The 15,234-nt window shown below is 36.8% G+C and overlaps 1 protein-coding gene and 1 pseudogene across 2 annotated transcripts; both read left to right on the top strand.

Annotated features, from left to right (window-relative positions):
• The first annotated feature begins 206 nt into the window (after positions 1-206).
• On the top strand, positions 207-4,403 carry LOC103326453 (aspartic proteinase 36). Its single transcript, XM_089046906.1, has 10 exons — positions 207-715; positions 1,124-1,253; positions 1,375-1,625; positions 1,725-1,952; positions 2,406-2,568; positions 2,787-2,860; positions 2,959-3,055; positions 3,417-3,483; positions 3,763-3,834; positions 3,956-4,403. Exons 1-10 carry the CDS (start codon positions 483-485, stop codon positions 4,132-4,134), a joined length of 1,494 nt encoding a protein of 497 aa, XP_088903032.1. The 5' UTR covers positions 207-482; the 3' UTR covers positions 4,135-4,403.
• An 8,915-nt stretch (positions 4,404-13,318) lies between these two features.
• Positions 13,319-14,823, top strand: LOC103326444 (flavonol synthase/flavanone 3-hydroxylase-like; annotated as a pseudogene). Its single transcript, XR_016124737.1, has 2 exons — positions 13,319-13,787; positions 14,032-14,823. The product of XR_016124737.1 is annotated as a flavonol synthase/flavanone 3-hydroxylase-like (transcript).
• The last annotated feature ends 411 nt before the right edge of the window (positions 14,824-15,234 follow it).

Here is a 15,234-nt window from a genome sequence, read left to right as displayed (position 1 = left end):
AAAGGGCGTACGGCTTACGCGCATGATTTTGTAGCTCACCAAACAGGAAACCGCATCGAAGATCCCACTTGTCACAGCGCATACCCAAAAATTTGTACTTTCAGAAGTGAAAGAATAAAGAATGATGAAAGTTAAATAATAAAAATAATAAAGCGAAAGTAAAAAAGATAAACAAATTAAATTAATAATATAAAGGAAGGTAACGTAATCCATTGCCGCAATTTTGAAACTTATTGTTGCAGGCTTTCCTCAATTCCCATCTCTCTCTCTCTCCTCTGAAGAAGAAGAAGAAGAAGACTCTTGTCTTTCCTTATTCTTCAAAACCCACAACAGAGGTACTTGCCTCAATCTACATTAGTGTTTAAGAAAACAACACAAGCCTTGCCTGCGAATGGAAGCTCTGAGCTTTTGAATCTTTTGTTGTTATTTCCATAATTGTTGACATTGGTTTTTTGGTCTGATTCTGACCCAGACCCGCGAAAATGGGCTTTCCCTTCGGAATTCTAATCGCCGGCTCAATTCTGATGTCGGCGGCTGTGGTGCTGTGTAGTTTCCCGGCCGCCCTCAGCCTCGAGAGAGCTTTTCCTAATAGCCTCCGAGTGGAGTTGAGTCAACTCAGAGCTCGGGACAGAGCCAGGCATGGAAGAATGCTTCAGTCCACTAATGGTATCGTTGATTTACCTGTTCGGGGAACCTTCGATCCGTTCCGCGTTGGGTAATTTGACACCTTCTGTGCTTCTTTTTTTATGGTTTTGTGAGAAGGATTTTCATTTATTTGTGTGTTTCTGGCTTCTTTTCATTTAATTGTCTTGTTTGGTTGTGAAGGATATATGGGTTTTGATTTGGTTTTGTGGATACTGGTTTCCGTTTTTATATTGGGTTCCTTGCTTGTAATTAGTTCCCTTCTGTGAATGATTGTTAAGTATCTCTTCTTTCTTCATTTGTTTCTTTAAAATTTCTACAAGTTTTATGCTCATTTTCTGCAAGTTCTAGCTTTGGATTTGCTTTGGCTTCTGTTCAGTTTCAAGTTTACTGCTGCAGGTAGTGGGTATCTATCATTTTAACGTTTGGAGGATTCTTACTAATTCTGTTGCCTTTCCTGGGATTTGTTCCTCTTTTACAGGCTCTATTATACAAAACTGCAACTGGGATCTCCTCCGAAAGATTATTATGTGCAGATTGATACCGGAAGTGATGTTCTGTGGGTCAGTTGTGGTTCCTGCAACGGTTGCCCCGAAACAAGTGGACTCCAGGTAAAATTACATTTGCTTGCTCTCAAAACTCCATTTATAGTTTCAGTCTCTCTCAGTTTGTGAAAGCTTAGGAGCCATGTGTTGCTACAATTTTCAAAAGGGTTGCTTGTAATTCTTACAGATTGAGCTCAATTTGTTTGATCCTCAAAGCTCATCAACATCACAATTCATTTCTTGTTCGGATCGAAGATGCAGTCTTGGCATTCAATCATCAGATTCGGATTGTTCCACTCAGAGTAACCAGTGTTCGTACACATTCCAGTATGGAGATGGCAGTGGGACATCAGGCTATTATGTATCAGACTTGTTGCACCTTGAGACGATTCTTGAGGGTTCTGTAACACAAAATGCTTCAGCTTCCATTGTCTTTGGGTGAGTTATAACTAATCTTTCCAAGTTAAATAATTGATTTATACTCTTTGTACATTTTGCTTGAATCTTGAAAGTCATTCTCTAGGATGGTAAAAACAGGTGTAGCACCTTGCAGACTGGTGATTTGACAAAGTCAGATAGAGCAGTTGATGGGATCTTTGGGTTTGGCCAACAGGGTATGTCTGTCATCTCTCAGTTGGCTTCACAAGGAGTAGCACCAAACGTCTTCTCCCACTGCTTGAGGGGAGATGATGGTGGTGGAGGTATATTGGTTATCGGCGAGATTGTGGAACCAAATATAGTCTATAGCCCGCTCGTCCCATCACAGTACGTTCCTTTATATTATGATTACACTGCACATCTTGCAATGTTACCCTGAACCCAATACTAGTTTCTGGCCTTCTGTTATTTTCACTATCGTCAAGGAATCAAATGTAAATCCCCCTGTTATAGTAAATTATAGTTCAACTGAAACCTAACAATTATGAAAAGAAACACGAAGAAACTACCTTCAGAAGATTGTTTTGGTATGAAAAGAAAGAGCCTTGAGTATGACATTAAAATGGAAGGTCACTTGACCATTTGGAATCCTTGACAAGTTAACTAGTCATTGGACATAATACTTCTCTACAAACTTATTAACTTGTAGTTCAATTCAAATAGGTTCAATGTTAGGAAATTTTTATTTTGTTTTTGTTTTCTACTAGAATCCATGAGATTTAGATCATATAAACCTCACTGCTCTGTTTTGACTAATCATTTGGACATTAAATATTTCAGGCCTCATTATAATTTGAATCTGCAGAGCATTTCTGTCAATGGGCAAATATTACAAATTGATCCATCAGTGTTTGCAACATCAAGTAATCGAGGAACCATAGTTGATTCTGGTACAACTTTGGCATACCTTGCATCTGAAGCTTATGATCCTTTTATCAGTGCTGTAAGTCTTAGTTATGACTTGTGTGATTTCCTAGTCATAATTAGTCTGTTTAGACCATAATTCTGATGCTTCAAGTGAAATAAATGAAAAGTTCATGCCCTTTGACATGTTTATCTAGTCAACCTTTCTGGTGATGTGACTGAGTTTTAAATTTCAGAAAATTTGGGTAAGCATAAGTTAGAGTATCTTGAATTATATATATTTTTCTTATCGTGCAGATTACTGCTTCTGTTTCACAATCCGTGCACCCTGTTGTTTCAAACGGAAACCAGTGTTATTTAATTACCTCCAGGTTAACTTTCTGGATTTGTTTTCTCCATTCTTTCTTCCTTCAGTGCTTTCTCTTTTGCAGTGATTTTACTCTAAAATGTATGCTTATTTGTTGTTCAGTGTCAGTGATATATTTCCTCAAGTTAGTTTAAACTTTGCTGGTGGCGCATCCATGATTCTGAGACCTCAGGACTACCTTATACAGCAGGGATCTATTGTAAGTTTTCTGTGTAGTTATTTTCATTTTCTAAGCACTTGCTTGGACATTTTGTTTTCACACAAAATGCTGTTGAGTTGGAGTGAAATGCATCTGCGTCTTCTATTGATGAGGCCTTATGATTGATTCTACAATTGCATATATGTCTGCCTTGACTATTCCTTAGTATTCATCCTGCAAATTTTTCTTTACTACTTGCTGCATTAATGGTTGCTCCCACTCGTAGCATTTAGCACTGGTATTTATTGGAAAGGGGAAATGGTTTTCTAATTATACATGCTTATTCTTTCTTTATCACCTTGTACAACTGTAGTCTTGCTGTCTGAATCTTTAGCTGAGATGGCTAATTTTATTATTACAGAGTGGTGCTGCAAGGTGGTGCATTGGCCTTCAGAAACTTCAAGGTTCAGGAATAACGATTTTAGGAGGTATAGTCGCCAAATTGGAAACTTTGTATTGACTAATTAGTTTTGTAGGCTCTAGACAGTTCCTTTCAAGGTTGATATTCCATTATCTCATGAGCTTTGTCAGTGGACATACATTAGAGTAGAAATCATTGTGCATGAGAATTTTTAATACATTCTTTTCACCTACGCTATCATCATATTTGGTACAACTCTCTCTTTTTCTCCCGCTTTCTCCACCCTAAAATCCTTGCCCTTATTTATGCATAAACGTTAACATTATTTCAATTTTCCTTTTGCCAGACCTTGTGCTAAAAGACAAAATCATTGTTTATGATTTGGGTGGTCAACGAATTGGATGGGCTAACTATGACTGTAAGTTTCAGTAATCCTGCCGGAAAGGAATTTTATGCAATCATTGGTTGTCTGCTATCCACTGTCCAAGCTTTTAGATTATGCTAACACTAAACTTTGATACGGTGCATTATTGTTTTAGGTTCAATGTCCGTTAACGTCTCTGCAACAAGTAGAACCGGAAAAAGTGAATATGTCAATGCAGGACAGATAAGTGACAGCAGTTCGTTGCATCTCAATCCCTATGATCTGATACCAGCAAGCATAGTGGCTTTTCTTATGCTCATCATATCTCTGCAAGGAAACTTCCTGTTTTTATAGCATACACTCGAAGATATATGGGGCTACCATTCTTTCTTTCTTTTTTTTCCATTGTATATGTAGTCTCTTGCTGGTTTATATTTATAGCAACCGGCAAGACCTAATGCTATAATTTTCATAACCCCCTTTGGCTGTTCAGTTGCAATAGGTTTGCGGGTTCTCTCTTTCTGAGTGTTCCTAGTTCGAGTAGAAATACACATTGCCCTGTTAACACGTTGTAAATTACATTTACATGTAATTGGTTTAATGGGATATTAGTTTATACAAAACTTGCTTTGTGTCGTGTATTAATTGGGCTGTAACTTCAACATGGAATTTGACGGACTTTAAAATCCTAAGAGAGTAGCCGGCTTGGCAAATTGGAAATGGAAACTTCCAAAATTTGATGGGACTTAAAGTGGTTCAGTGGTTCGCCTGGACTGGATTTATTTGGATTGATATTGAGTCAAAACCAGTCTTTACGAATCTCTCTCTTCTAAATGGGGATTTGTAAGACAATATACGCCCAAGGCACAAAGTAAGGCATAATTCTAAGGTAGACTTTGGGAAAACACAAAGAAGGGAGAAAATTTGTAAAAGAAGCCAAAATGGACAAAATTGCCCTTATTTATTTTTGAATTTCCTAAGAAATTCTTTACATTTGCATGTCTTTAATTTGAAAGTTGAGAGGTTTTTCTGTCTTTTTTTAAAAAACTTTGGCTTTTTCCAAAAGTGAATTTTTTTTTTTTGCTAAAACCTAAATTTACTTAATTTTCTAAACTCCATAATAAGATCAAAGGAAGGAGAGAGAGAGAGCGAGAGAGAGAAAGAGAGAGAGAGAGCGCCAAAAAAAGACATGTATAGAAAATGTGGGATAATAATTTGGGTTAATTACAAGTTTAGTATCTTGTAGTTATACCCTTAAGAGTAGTTCCAGTAGAGGGCTAAGCCTAAGGTCGGGAAAAAATTGATGTTCCAATGACACCTGCCTGGGAGGAGTGGGTCCCACGGTCGAGGTGGCCTAAAGGCCGCCTCAGCCCGAGGTTGAGCTCGGCTTTGGGTGACGTTATGCGCGACGCCATCACGCGTTTAATTTTTTATTGTTAGCGCATGCAATGCACGCGCCAACCACGGTAAAAAAATTTAATCAATGCGGCGCCGACGCCCACGACGCCACCCAACGGGCATAAGCCACATGTCAAGCCCCCAACGCCGACCGCTTCTCCGAATCCAATCCAACGGTTGGCCTTTTTTTAGCAATAAAATTATGAAAAAAAAAATCAAAATTTAAAAAAAATACTAAAAAATTATTATTATTTTTCTATAAATACCTATCAATACCCTTCACTTTCAACACCAATCCTTATACATTTTATTCTAATTATACTATTATTCACTCTTTTTGGCCTACATTTTCTTCTCTTTCACCTTGTATTTTTATTGAAATATTTTTATGGCTTTTTCTATCGAAACCGGAGGGGCGTAGAGTACTATGGAAGATGTTTCCCTGTGTGAGGCTTGGCTCCAAATTTGTCATTATACCGTGTCAGGCAATGAGATGAAATTTTTTCATATGTGGAAAAAAAATTCATGCCGAATTTTGTGAAAAAATTCCGGGGTCGACTAGTACTCAAATGGCATTGTCTAGTAGGTGGAAAATTCTCAATAAAGAGTTGGGAAAATGGAGAGATACCTTGTCAAAAGCGATGCACAACTATAGAAGCAGGGAAAATCGTACTAATGAGGTAAGTATTTTGTAATTTTCGTTTTATTAAGTTTAATCTCCTAATATTTTGTTAATGTGTATTGCATTTTAAATATTTTGTTAATATTTCTTGCATTTTAAATATTTTGTTAATATTTCTTGTATTTTTAATATTTTGTTAATATTTCTTGCATTTTCAATATTTTGTTAATATTTCTTGCATTTCTAATTGTTTCTTAATATTTCTTGCACTTCCAATTTATTTGTAAGGTTAATTGCATTTCCATTATATTTTTTTTTGTTACTTGCATATCCAATATATTTTAAATATTTCTTACATTTTCATTATATTTTTTTTGTTACTTGCATATCCAATATATTTTAAATATTTCTTGCATTTCCTTTTTTTTGTTAAATAGATTATTCAAGCACATATGTGGTTTGGTGCAACCGGGGGTGGCAAAAAAAGTTTCACCCATCATGAATGTTGGGAGGTGGTGAAATATTGCGAACGCTTCATAATTATTCCCCCGGGTCCCGAGGCTATGTTAAATGAGACGTCACTCCGTAATTCAATGCCATCGGATTCACCTATCGATTCCCCTATGAGTCAAGACTCACCCATCGAAAAGGAGCCGAGACCCATTGGCCATAAGGCTGCAAAGGCAAAGAAAGCGGTGGGTAATTCAAGCAATAATAATTCAAAATTTTTGGAGGAAATTGCAAGGCAGAATGCCGTAAGAATTGAAATGGAGCAGAAACGCCAAGAGAACGAGATGGCAATTCAAGCTGAGTATGCACGAGAAAAGGGAGTATTTGCGCAAAAAAGATATGGACAAGACGGATCGGGAAACCATGGCGATGGATACAAGCCATATGTCCCCTGAAACAAAATAATTTTGGAAGCTAGAACGAAGGGATGTTATGAGAAGAATACTTTTCGGATGATGGGCCTTGCAACACGGATTGGTTAAATGGTGAAAACCATTAAATTAGTTGGCATACCTTTTATGTATTTGTATTTTTCATGTTTTCTATTAAAGTTGTTGTAATTCTTAATGACTTGTATTGGATTTCTTTATTTAATAAACAAAGCATTCAATAAAATACATTTTTATTCAACATATTCCATACATCAAACAAAACATAATTAAAATTTAAAAAAAAACTACAAACAAGGCACAATAATAATAACAAACCACAACCAAACCATAATAAATAAAAAACAACACAACTAAACCATAAACTAAATAAAACATAACCAAAGCATCTATGCTCCATCATTCATCTTCATTGCCTTTCACCGTCCATAGATGCTCTATCAAGCAAACTTGACGCCTGTTATGAATATACGAAGATTACATTTCTGTATATCTATCTATCATCCGGCTCATGAAACGACCATCCCTCACCAACGGTTCCAGCTCAAACGGTTCTCCACTTAGGCCCATGGGCCTTTCATAAATCCGTGTCAAGGCCGTGTTCATTGGATCCGGTTTGTAGACCTCAAAAGCATCATAATCGTACTCATCCTCCACAATCATATTATGGAGGATGATGCAAGTCATCATAATGCTTCTGAGGATCTCCTCATCAAATATACGGGCCGCACCTCGAATAATCAACCACTAAGCTTGAAGGATGCCAAACACCTTTCACATCTTTCCTCGTATCATTTTGATAGGTAGCAAATAATTTTTGCTTCTGGGATCGGGGATTCGGAATGGATTTGACAAAAGTGGTCCACCTTGGGTAGATGTCGTCAGCTAGATAATACCCTATCTAGTAGATTATATTGTTGACTTGATAGGTGATATTGGGGCCTTAGCCTCTTAAAACATCGTTGAAGACCGGGAATTGACCCAGCACGTTGAGGTCATTTTGGGATCCGGCAACTCCAAAAAAGGCATGCCAAACCCATGTGTCGGCCAAAGGAACCTTCAAGGATGATAACTTTTTGCCTTTTCTATTTCAGTAATCACTTTGCAAGGCAGTTGGGCAATTCATCCATTGCCAGTGCATGCATTCGATGCTACCAATCATTCATGGAAATCCTCGAGCTTCGGCTCTTTGTAGAAGCCGTTGGAGGTCCTCTGGGAGTAGGTCTACGCAGCAGTAGTCCCTAGTGTACAGATTTTCAACCGCATCACAAAATCTTACCAAAGCCTCCAACGTAGTGGACTTCCCCATCCGGCAATCTCATCCACTGATCAAGATGCTCCATACGCCAACATTCATATAACAGCTGTAAGCTTTTGCTCTGGAAGACACCCCAAAACCCCAGTAGCATCACACTTTTGAACAAAATATGCATCATAATTGTAAATATCATATGACTTTATTGAACAAATGGGGTTGCATTCTAAATCGCCTTCGAAAATCAACATCAGAGTACAAAGAAGTTGGGATAAAATAATCTTCCAAAAGATTCTTACCCCAAGAATGCCTATGTCTGTCCACATTCCAGCGACGACCGAGTTGTGAACCACGACGGCAACCTTGGTTCTCTTCATCTTGCAAAGCCACTGCTATGAGAACTTGTTTATCGACTTGTCTCTGAAACTCATTTATTTCATCTGCTCTACGGTTTCTCTCATTTCTTTCTCGTTCTTGCCTCTCCAACCATCTTCTATATTCTTCCATTGAGAATGAATGGAGTATGAATTTTAAACTCTAAGAAATGAAAATATAGAAAGATGTGGTGTGAGAGGGATGAAATGCCTCCTGCTTTATAGAAAATTTTGGCAAGATAAAATGCTACGTGGCTTGATTTGATTGGATGAAAATCTTATCTGAAATTTGAAATTCATCCGAAATTTGAACCCAAATTTATCTAAATTTTGAATTTTAAAATTCATCCGAAATTTAAACCCAAATTTATCCGAAATTTGAATTTTGAAATTTATCCGAAATTTGAACCCAAAACTTTATCTGAAATTTGAATTTTGAAATTCATCCGAAATTTGAACCCAAAAATCTTATCCATAAATTTTATTCGATTATGAATAGTCTTGACACGTAGGAACCCAGAAATCTTATCCGAAAATATTATCTAATTATTGAGGTAAAAAAATTTGTGAAAAAAACAAAAAAATGAATAGTAACTACCCTTAGCCATAGCAACGGGTGGAAACACAAAATACTATTTGCAATGACAACTACTATTCAAGTAAATAGTTGCTGCCCTAGCTTCCCCCTTGCCACGGTTAAGAGCAAATGGGTGGAGTTACTCTAAGACATGTTAGTCCCTATCTTTTTAATTTTTACAATCAAGGATTGAAATATCGGCCGATATACCGATATATCGGCCGATATATCGATATTTTGAATTGTCGATAATCGATATTGGGGGTAAGGTAATATTTTCCCGATATCGATTTATATATCTCGATAAGTGCGATATCCCCGATATTTTGCCGATATTCCCGATATTTTCCGATACCCATAACAAAACCCAAAAAAATTCAAAAGTTTTGAAGCAAATTGAAACTGAAAAGATTTTTTGAGGTATATGTGCAGTCATTAGATATATGTGTGAAGGCTTTTGGCAATATTCAATTCAAAAGATGTTTTGGAGTATGCATGTTTTAGAGTATGCATCAAAAGAATATAGACTATGCATCAAAAGAATATAGACTATGCATCAAAAGAATATAGACCTAGTACTAACTCAAATGAATCTTATGATGGCTATGGTTATGTCATGTCTGATTATAGTGGAACTAGATATGGAGCTCAAGATGATGAAACAGAGATTATAGACCTCCTAGTTGGGTTAATCCTAACTATCCCATATATGGGATGACAGTAGGGAGCTCAAGAGAGACATATGTGCACCATGTTCAAACATGGCTTACAAACTACTTAGGTTACATGACTTGGTATGATTATAGTACGAATCTAGATAGTTGTTCCACATTGTATGAACCTCATAGGAGCTCTTCATTTATGTAGTTGGACACTCATCTAAATTGTAATCTAATGTTCAAATAAACTATGGATTTATGCATGGTTTATTCATTATAATCAACTTTTTATTTTCAAACTTTTCATTAACGCGTATTACATACCACTTATATTTCATCATATATATATATATATATATATATATATCTTATTATTAGTAAATTTTGAGTTTTATTTGTTCAATACATTCATTGACAATGTACATAACATCTAGTTTTACACCAAAATTATGTGTTTCAATGCCTATGTCTGTCATTTTTATTGATTTTTTCCCGATACCCAAAACGATAACGATATATCCTCGAAATATCTCAAATCGGGCCCGATATTATCTGCACGGCCGATATTTTAATCGTTGTTTACAATAACATACCCTAGTCTTTTAAATTTGTTACAATGTAGTTCCAAGCCCACCGTAGGTTTCACAAATCTCTCCATATGCCTACGTAGATTATGGGTCCCACTTTTTATAATTTTAAAATGATTAAAATATGAATAAAATATTTTAAAAACCAATAAAAAAACAAAGATTTTTTTCTTCTCTCTCTCTCTCTCTCTCTCTTCCCGTTTCTTCTTCCCCATTCCCCCATGATAACCGCCTACAAGCTCCAACCCCAAACCAAACCCATCTCACAGCCATTCTCCACCCCAACCCCCGCAACGACATTCCCCACAAACCCACTAGCCCCGATTTCTCCTCTCTCTCTTACTCATGATTTTCCCCCCCCATTATTCCCTAGAAACCCAGCCCTGATTTCCTCCTCTTTTTCTTCCTCCCACTTCTTCTCTCCCCTCCCTGCAAGCGATTTCTTCCCCTTCTCCCCAGGCTCGATTTCTTCCCCCCTCCCCCCAAGAGATTTCTTCTCACCCTCCACCCCAGCCCTAATTTCTTCCCCTTTCTTCCTCCCCATATTTTTTTTGTAAATAACTTGAGTTGGGTTTATGAAGATCGGGCTTTTGAGCTGGGTTTTGGGTCATGTTGGGTTGACAAGGCTGTTAATGGCATCTGGGTTTTGGCGGTGAAAACTAAGGATAAAATTTAGGTGAAAAGGAGGTTTTTTTTGTTGAAGGTCTGAGGACTTCTGGACTGAAAAATGCAAAACCAAGAAAGAAATGGAAATGAGTGTCGAGAGAGAGAGAGGCTGATTGTTGTTGTCCATGGATTTTCTGAAGAAACTGAGAAAAATGCAAAACCAAGAAAGAAATGGATTTGAGGTGCCGAGAGAGAGAGAGAGAGAGAGAGAAGAAAAAAAAATTCTTTTGTTTTTTATTGGTTTTTAAAAATATTTTATTCATATTTTAATCATTTTAAAATTTAAAAATTTAAAAAAAGTGGGACCCACACACACGTAAACAACTAACTGAGAGATTCGATTGATAAACCTAATGCTAACCACATCAGAATAAATTTAAAAGACCATATATGTTATTGTAAAATTAAAAAGATAGGGACTGAGAGTATCCAGATAAATACAAAAGAAAGCAGATGTTAAATATACACCGAGAAACATCTGGAATCGCCTCAATAGGTGAGATGAAATGAATATACATCACCACCATGTAGATGTAAAATAAAATGTACATTTACATCTATTTTTACATCTGTAGGCGGACCCACCAGAGAAAAGAAGAGTTAAAAACGAAGAAAGAACATAAAAAATAAGACCTGTGGCTATGTAATTGCTGGAAAAAAAAAATCACATGTTGTTTGCTCATTTGTGGTTTTCATGCTCCCTCCCCAATGTTTTTGGATGAAATCATATCTTCTCCGAATTTAAATATTTTTAGGTCTATTTTTTTGAAAAATTAAAATTAACCTAATATAAAAAAAAATTATAAAGTAAACATAAAATACAAATTTAAAACAAAAACGAATTAAGACAAACAAAACAACTACACATCTTGGATTTACATCTTTTCTCATTGGAGCAAAAAAGGTATTCACACTTCTAGGTGTAAAGGAGATGTAAAAGCTTTACACTCCCGAATTTATACCCCCCACCATGGATGCTCTAACAAGTCTGAATAGTGTGACCACAAAATAATAAACAGTAATTAACCCTAAACCATTTAAAATCTATATAAAAGAAAACGAATGATTAGCCAAATGTTTCTTTATTCTATAAAAAATAAATAAAGGACCATTTAGTTTCCATGCAGAAGACTAATGGATGCTGTCCTCCATGACATGTTGAAAAAGAAATTTTTTTTTTTAAAGAGTCAGGGTGAGGTGGAGTCTTGGACTCATCTTCTCCACTTGTCGATTAAATTGATTAAAATGTGGAGCTTTTGGAGCTGCTTTGCATGCAAGTCTTCATAAAAACAGCGAATACTTTGTAGAACTTCTGTTGTCTTTGAATTGATGAATCGCGGTCCAGTGACTAGGGTTTATACCACGTAAGCTTTATTTGACCCATAAATAGTTGGGAAATTACAAGTACTGCCAGAAGGGTTCATAAGTTTTACAAAGTCCCGACTCCCATTCACTATCACGCGAAAAACTCCACAGTTTATTTATTGTAAACGTTACTCTTCCACAACAGTTTATTATAAAAATTATAATAGGAAGAGGGAGAGAATGATATCCTTTCAAATTATAAAAATTGTAACTTAACATTTGATTAAGGCAAAACCTTCACGAGCCAATTCCCCAGATTTTTTTATTGGAAAAACTAAAAAAAAAAAATTTGAAATTCAAATAATTTAACGAGGTTGGTTAATAATGTCAAAGGTTGATAGGGTGAACGTCTCTCTACCCCATTCACTGTCAAGGCACGAGCTTTTCCCAAAGCAAACAGCCTACCCCATTCATTCTTTTCCATTTTCATAATTATGGTGATTTGGAGATAAGGAATCTCCACCCAAATCCTTATTTTTTTTATTCGAACAGAAAAACATACCTATCAATCACACAAAAAAATAAGTATTTTATTACAAAGGCGAAGGGTGTTCATTAAAATAAGCAATAATCTTGTTTTCCATCATATCTAGCTTTGCTATCTTGCATTGAATTCTGATGAAAGCAAATCAATTTTCCATGATTCTATCTAATGGTTTTTTCTTTCACTCATCACTAGCTAGTAGGATGAAATTCAATCTGTTAATGGATCATTTTTCTTAAACTTCTTCTATGCCTTATCAACGCCAATTGTCGCCCACCCTCTTCATTTACATCATACTTCATATTGGTCTTTTTATCTTCCAATTACATGTCAATTTTCTTAGAAGATGCTAATAAACAATCCTTAAAAAGTAGCAGGACTCATCAACTCAAACTCTGCAGGCCCAGATTCCAAACCTATAAATTATTTTGTGGAATGTTAGGTGGATATAGGTTGCATGTTTTTTGTTGGTGGCAGCTGCCCTTCTAACATCTGGGACAACAGTGATCCCATGCACATGCAAAAGGTGAAGCATTATATGCTATGACATTATGACATAAACCTTATATAACCACATTGCACCCCTCACTTCATTTAAACCCTAAGCCTAGTCCTTCAACATCCAAACAAGAAGAGGGGGGACCGAAAAAAAATATACACAAAAGTGATGGAGGTGGAGAGAGTGCAGGCCTTGGCCACCAGCGGGCTGAACGAGCTTCCAGTGAAGTTCGTTCGACCGCCCACGAGCAGCCCGAGAATAGCAAGGCCCTAGAGGGAGTCACGGTGCCTGTGATCTCCCTCGCTCAGCCTCATGATGTTGTGGTCAAGGAGGTGGCAGCGGCAGCCACTGCATGGGGCTTCTTTCTCATTACTGACCACGGCATACCGTCACCTTTGATCCAGCAATTGCAGAAGGTAGGGCATGAGTTCTTTTTGCTCCCACAGAAGGAGAAAGAGGCCTATGCAAATGACCCAGCCAATGGGAGGTTTGATGGGTATGGGACTAAGATGACCAAGAACCATGACGAGAAGGTCGAGTGGATCGACTATTTTTTCCATCTGACTGCCCCTCCATCTAAGGTCAACTATGAAATCTGGCCTAAGAACCCTCCATCTTACAGGTACCTTTTCTGTTTTTATTTATTTATTGAGTTTTCAGTTTTTTTTAATTGCTTTGATGTTTCAGCAGTTGCTACTTGGGTTCTTTATTGCTCTTCTAGGATGATACTTGCCCTAACTTTTTAATATTCCTTTTTGCATGTAAGGCCAACTGTAGGAGGGTTATAAAGTCTTTTCCTCTTCTTTTTTTTTCTTTCTGAAATTAAGAGGGTTATTGAAAAAGTTTTTAAAATTTGTGTGACACAGGGAAGTGAATGACCAATACAACAAGGAGATGCTAAGAGTAACAGACAAGTTACTGGAGGTGCTTTCAGAGGGTCTAGGGCTGGAAGCAAAGGTTCTGAAATCTCATCTGGGAAATGAAGAAGTAGAATTGGAAATGAAAATCAACATGTACCCTCCATGCCCACAACCCCAACTGGCCCTAGGAGTTGAGCCCCACACTGACATGTCAGCCCTAACCCTGCTAGTCTCCAATGATGTTCCAGGCCTTCAGCTGTGGAAAGATGACAACTGGGTTGCTGTCAATTACTTGCCAAATGCAGTTTTTGTTCACATTGGTGATCAGATGGAGGTCTTGAGCAATGGCAAGTACAAGAGTGTTCTTCACAGAAGCTTGGTGAACAAGGAACGTATGCGCATGTCGTGGGCTGTTTTTGTTGCTCCTCCGCACGAGGCTGTGATTGGGCCTCTGCCGGAGCTTCTGGAAGAGAAAAACCCTGCCAAATACTCAACCAAGACATATGCTGAATACCGACACCGGAAATTCAACAAGCTCCCACAATAGGAGTGATTTATTCCATTTGTGCCTTGTATCAACCATCACAATAAAATTTCTTCAATGGTCCCAATGGTTCATGTGTTTTGCTGTTTGTTAGAATTTGTGCGTAGTACTTGCATTCTATGAGGGCCTTCACAAAGTCATGTCAGTTCATCTTCATCATCATCAATCTGTATTGTATCATTTGCTCAAATTGTACCATTTCGTCACAATCTGTTGTAAAAATGTTCCATGAATAAAATTTGAATTGTTTCAAACTTTGAATGCCATTATACTTTCTGTAGCTGTTAAATCCAACAATGACCATCAATAATTGTTTTTTTTTTTAAGGACTTCTTAGATCTAGGTCCAAAACGATTAGTTGTCATTAAGCTAAGTCCTCGTCGTTTTGGTTTTAGATGCAAGTCCTTTGTCTTTTATTACTTTTATTACTTTTTTTTTAGCACATATTTTCTTTATAAATAAAAATAATTGACGTTAGAAAAAAAATTAATAAGATAGTAAGAAAGCTGTGAAATTTTTTTGGATAAATTGAATACATTTAATAAGAGTAAACTTGGAAAGCGAAAGTTAGCTTGTATAATATATTAATGACATTATTTTAAGAATAAAGAGAATGACACATGTCAAGCAAAAAAGAGAGAAGGTCCAAAGAGAAGGTTAGAGAG

The sequence above is a fragment of the Prunus mume genome, linkage group LG2, assembly GCF_029339155.1.
Source record: "Prunus mume cultivar Tortuosa linkage group LG2, ASM2933915v1, whole genome shotgun sequence".
In the NCBI taxonomy this organism is placed as follows: domain Eukaryota; kingdom Viridiplantae; phylum Streptophyta; class Magnoliopsida; order Rosales; family Rosaceae; genus Prunus; species Prunus mume.
Note: the sequence above shows the minus strand (reverse complement) of the source record. Positions and strands in the feature narration are given on the sequence as shown.